The sequence below is a fragment of the Pholis gunnellus genome (assembly GCF_910591455.1).
Source record: "Pholis gunnellus genome assembly, chromosome: 24".
Taxonomy (NCBI): Eukaryota; Metazoa; Chordata; class Actinopteri; order Perciformes; family Pholidae; genus Pholis; species Pholis gunnellus.
The window spans coordinates 8,098,441-8,104,440 of NC_136551.1; the positions used below are offsets into that span (position 1 = coordinate 8,098,441).

The following is a 6,000-nucleotide window of genomic DNA, read 5'->3' on the forward strand; positions in this document are numbered from 1 at the left end:
CCAAATGTATTCATTACATTTGAAATACTTTGGGCCCCAAAAGAAGAATGAAATTATTTCGCTAGCTTTTAGTGGTGTTCAGTGTGTGGTTAATGGGTACATTTTTTATTTTAGAATCACAATCATTGTTATTTTAGTTTTTTATTTTAGTTGATTGATACAACCTAAAAGCATGAATATGGAAGCCCAGAGAGCCAAGTGAGAAGAAAAGTAACTGGTGATCTAAGTTGGTGATTCTTAGTTTTTTCTCTCATTTGTTTACGTCTTAACGGGTGAAGAAGGTGTTTGTCGGGATAATCTTTCGAAGTTTTATTTTTTTCCCTGGTGAAAAACATTTTTTTTGCCAGGTCTTTTGTTGTTTTCAGGATTAAGCGTATATTGTTGTAATACTCGTTTCCGCCACAAGGGGCTGAAGCGCAGCACTACTTCTAAATAGGACAAAATGATTTATGTTTTATTCAGGTGAATTTGAATTTATACAACTTGCTAACACACAAATGATGTGAGTATATGGAGAAATTAAAACTAAACTGCTATCTAGAACATGGTGTGATGTCACACTTCAGCCTCTTGTGGCCAAAACTAGTATTACAACAACAAGAACTTAAAAATAACCCTAATTAAAAAAATATTCACATGCCAAAACTTTTCTTTTCACCTGTTCCACAGAAGAAAGGTAGAAAGATCATCCTGCAAAACTTTTTTTTTTGTTGAGAAAACTATTTGTATTTCCTCCTCACTTTCCTCTCAGGGCTTCTGCAGCTAAAAGATCATTCAGAAATATAAAGCAGTCCTCCCAGACAACTGAATGGACCCCTTCAAGCTGTTGTGGCAGCAGATTCATAACTTTTGAACAATATGGAATATCAAGTCATTCATATTTTAGTGTGTTCAACTGCTTCTTGATGTGACGTCAGTCTAATGGAAACGTTTGTGATTATGTTTAAAGGGGTTGTCAGTGAGCCTTTAATATTGAATGCAAAAGATTCTGGTCTCTCAGACCGACAACCACGCACGCACACACACAAACAAACACACACACACACACACACACACAATCTCATGTGGAAAGCTTTGCTCTCCTACCAGATCGACACTTGATGATCTCTCCAAAGTCGTCCTCCACCGGCTCGTCGCAGTAGTCCTCGGGGCGCACACCCTCCGCCATTGATAACAGGGCACCGGGTGTAAAAAGGTTTTGTAATGGGGGGGTTGAAATAACGGACAAGTTGAATCGACCAGAAGGGGGAAAGGACACCCAAAGTACAAATCCAGAACAAACAGCCAAAAGGTGGAGCGCAAAAGGGTGACACGAGAACCGAGCTCCGGGTGGAGACGGGGAGGACGAAGACAGGGGGATGACCGGCCGGTCTGTCGGACAGGGAGAGAGGGGTCGGAGCAGGTGTGTATGAGGGGAGGGGAGGAGGGGGGCATTCCCACCTCTAAATAGAAGGATGCCAGGAGGTGGTCTCTACGGCGGACGCCATGCGTAAAACCCGACACCAAGCGGACGCATCAGTGTTTATTTCCGCACTGGGACGATGAGTTAAGCGCTACATATCAAGGTGAGTCAACCAGTTTGACCTCCGGTGGGTGGTGGTCACGTGACAGGCCACAACCAAAGTGTCGTTTTTCCTCCAGGCATCACAATTCCTCCCACAACACACATGAGTTTAGTGGGTCACTTTGATGCTCGTGGATTTGGGTCACAGAGTTTTGAGCAACACGGAAGGTTGGAAGAACTCCATGGTAAAATACAAACTGACATTTTGATACACACTTAGGCTACTATTATTAGATCTGCTGATTAACTGATATAGCCACTTTGGATTCCCTGGCTGTTCAGAAAGAAGGGCTTGGTTACTGTATAATGGCTCCATTACGCACGAAGCGCTGCGCATTTATGAGCCTGCTATTATTAGGTTGTGATGGATCCAGGCGCGGCTCTGGGAACACAGACTCCCAGCTACGCTGCAAGTGTTCCAAAAACAGAAACCTCGGCACTGACTGGCATCCCAAGCAGCCAACGGTCTGGAGCTGCTGTCTGGACAGGGACAAGGGGTGCGCTGCTGGGGCAGGGGGGGTGGAGGGGTGGAGAAAACTGATGTAGTTCAGCTGCTCCACTTGGCAATGTTAAGATAAACTCACAGTCAACAAAAAAAATCACAGTAACACTGGTAGTTTTGTTGACATTGGCTTTACTTTCTCATTCTTTTGGAAATTCAACCTTTTTTCATATACGTTTTAAGCAGTGGCAGGCCGTGGATTTTATACCTGGGCCTTCAGTGCTGTTCTCCGCTTCTAATAACCTCATTATGACGTCACAGCTACGGGGGTTATTATTTGTTTCGTGTAAAAGCCGCATATTCACATAACACTGCAACATTTGACAAATGAAATAAAATGTGCAGATACATGAATACGAGCATGACGGGACGCTGCTTCATTAACGGACAATATAGTCCAAATCAATGTAACACAATGACAAACTCACAAGAGCAGTCGCATATATTCATATGACAACAAAGCAACAAATCAATCCAGCAGACCTGCAGCGGATCCACGCATTCCACCACACGAGCACGAGCCATTCAAATACATAAAAACGCCACGATAGACAAATGAACAGTAGAGGTAAACAAACGAAGCTTCTAGTTCACTTACCAAATGCTGTCTATGCTGACAAAGAGTTTAATCCCAGTACATCAGTTCCAGTAAGAAGTCCAACCGGATCCGCCGCCGGTCGGTTGTCCGTGTTCCGCCGCTGTTCGGTCGTCGTCTTCGACCGACGTTCGGTTGTCTTCCGCTGCCGGTCGCTTGTCCGTCTTCCGCGGCCGGTCGGTGGTCCGTGGGTCCGCTGTGGGGTCGGACTATGTCCAGTTTGTTCAGAAATGTCCTTCTTGAGAAAAGCGTTCCCAGTAACTCCGCCACTAAATCCGTTTCTCCTCCTTCCGCCATTTGATATTAAAAAAACAAAGCTAGGTAAAATGTCTTTCAAATATTTCCACTTGAACTCTGTCTGCTACAAAGCTCTGCTAGCAATCATGTTTCGCGGGCACATAGTCACGTGCCCGCCCACTGACCAATCACAGCACACTCTGCACCTTGCTGGCAGAGAGGCATCTGGACTCTGAGCTGACTTAACTTACTTTGAACAGTTGGAGAGATACCCGACTAGCCTGCTAACCCCGCTACAAAATGCAACATAAGCAAAACCCAAACAAGTTTTATACTTTGTATTTGACACAAACATCAGAAATCAAATCAAAAGCGTATGGTTCATAATCAAATACCGTCTTAAACAAAACATGTACATTAAATCAAAAGAAATACAATTACTGAGTCCAGATATGAAAATCAAATGTCGTTTGAGTAATTTATATTAAATGAGGACTCCAGGTAAATGTCAATCGTTTATGTAGGTGGTGAGTTTGGCTCTGGGTGGTCATGGCAAAGTGTGGGCAGCAGGGGGCAGTCTGAGCTCAGGATAGGGAGTACAGTAGGACCCTTTACTGTAAACTGGGCCGGGGAGTCTTGGAAAGATGTTTTCCACGGCTAAGTTAACAAGAAAGGAGCTGTAGTTGATTCTAAAAAAATATAAATAGAGCAAGAGGATGGAAATGATCCAGTGTGGTGTTATTGTCAAATCCCCCACTGATTGTGTGTTTGATGCTAAATGACACAGAGTGTGGCAGACGTTAGGTATACTGACTGTGCTGATGAGAGCTAATCCAGGCGGACAAGGCGTGCTGCTCCTCAACAGACCTCCGACTCTCCTGCAGGGTTTTTTGGCAGCAGTAGGGCTGGCAGAGAAACCATGTCACTGCTGGAGTTTCCCGTTCATCCGCCGTGCTATAAAATGAGCGCTTACTCTACTCAGTAATTTTGCTGTCTGCTTTTTTCATAAAAAACAAACAGAAAAACAACACTTTTTATTGTGCTTTTAACTTATAATACACAACTCTCCACATGAGAAGCAATACAAAGTAAGAGAATGATATCATTTGTAATAATCAAGCTGTCATATTTAGAGTTCACAGAAAAGTGTATTGTCTTACCAACAGAACAAATTACAATAATAATTATAAATGATAAATAATAATAATAACTAATACATAGGCTACATAAATAAATACAGACATACATAAAATACATTATTTTAAAGAGGGATCAATGAACCGATTGGTGTATCTGTAAAAGGTGCTTTTTCTTGTGAATTTGTGAATAAGCAATGACAGCACTTTTCAGAGGCAATTTGTGACTTTTAAGCCAGTCAGCAGTCAAAAAACACAATTAGTTGTTGCGTCTCATTGACAGGTGACAAGAGCAATATGTTATGTCCCATTATACTGTGCGACACAGACTCCTTGAGAAAAAGGCTCCAGGGAACTGTCGCATTAACACCGGCTGTTATGTAACTTTGCGAGATCCTTTTCTCTTGCAGAGATCTTGGTGTTCCCTGCAGTGAAGTGTGCCTGTCACAGCAGCAATCAGACTCCACTTCACTTCACTCAGCACCTCTTGAGCTCTTCTTGTCACTCACAGGCCTTCTCAGCCAGAAATAAAAATAAAAACAGGCTAAATGTTGAAACTCTGTTCATATGCAGTTTCTCTGAGCTTTCCTAGCTCTTACCTTGTGAAGTGGTGTACAGGTGTAAACCATCAATCTCTATAAATAGATATCCGCATATGGATGCAGAATCTGTAGGCAACGGGACAAGCTTTGGTATCGAAAGCATTCTGGTGTCCTGTGGAGTCCGTGTAGTATCAACCAATCACGATGCAGCGGGCTTGGGTTGCATGCAGGCATATAATCCATGTGGAGAGCAAAAGAGACGGGACACCTTGGCTATCACCTGACAAGGATTTATCTTTCTTTTTTCAATATTCGTCTGCATTCACATGTCGATGTCTGTTCGGTCATCCACTCAATTCTCGCGTCTGAAGTTGCTTATCAGATTGTAAACAATGACGACTGCCCAGTCTTGGCCCAGATATCCGTTGGCTACACCAGAACCCCGGAGATACTGGCCGTTGCCCCGAGATGCTAAATCGTGATCAGACTGATAGCCGATGGGTTCCAAGATTGGTAATCCACAGCATCACCAAGTGTGTTTCCATTCCCAATAGAACAGAGTCCTTCATTATGCTCCAAATTCTCCAGTTTGATCAAATTAAGGACTTTCTTTATTCACAGAATATGCAGAACAGGTAGTGGAGAATTCCACCTGAGCGGTACCAAGCGTCTGACTAGTAGGGTGACAAAAGCTGTGAAGTCTTCTTCTACGGATTGGAGTGGTTCTGTAGCTGGAGTTACAGCGAACAACACAATCATAGCATTAGGTTCAAGAATTTTCCCCAAGTCCGACTGTTAGCCATCCACCTGTTTCTTTTCCACATTATCAATTTGTGCACAAAAAAAGTAAGTATTGCAAGTTACAAATTATTTTTATACTTACATCATCTCATTGCGCCCACTTCTTCTGCAACGCTTTAATGGCACCCAACTGGAGACTTAGCGCCACCGACTATTTTGACGCGCTCCACACCTTATGCTCACTTAACAGTGCGTGCTTCAGTTCAATTTTCAAAGAAAACTGTTCAAATTTGCCAACATACATTTGGATGGAAGCCTGACTGCTGAGTGGTTACAGGTGCACACACATCCGTAACATCTAGTGTTAAGTAATATCTGTGATAAATGGTATTTAAGGGTCGTGGTAGCAGCGTTAGCATACAGCCATGTTCATAATCCAGATTACATTGTACGGTGGATTGTGTAGTGTTGTTAAAGGAGAAACAAGCTCTGTCCTGAAATAAGAATGAGTTTTGTAGAAACATGTAACTGTTAATGTAAACTTAAGTATTTTTTATGTTTTACTCTATCAATCTGATTTCCATTGTTGTAAAATGCAAACATTTTGTCTGTGTGGACTTAACAACAGAAGACAGACTGTAAGCTGGGAAAGTGTGGTTTGCGTTTCAGCCGATGGCAAACAA

The 6,000-nt window shown here is 42.7% G+C and overlaps 1 protein-coding gene across 7 annotated transcripts in view; it reads right to left on the bottom strand.

The window, feature by feature from the left end:
* dmd (dystrophin) overlaps nt 1-1,328 on the bottom strand; it is a 217,798-nt gene extending 216,470 nt beyond the window's left edge. For all 7 annotated transcript variants that reach the window (XM_079185527.1, XM_079185525.1, XM_079185522.1 and 4 more), the window contains exon 1: nt 1,087-1,328. In XM_079185527.1, the coding sequence (XP_079041653.1) occupies nt 1,087-1,168 (82 nt within the window). In that variant the 5' untranslated portion in view covers nt 1,169-1,328. The remainder of the gene's footprint in view (nt 1-1,086) is intronic.
* Nucleotides 1,329-6,000: the final 4,672 nt, after the last annotated feature.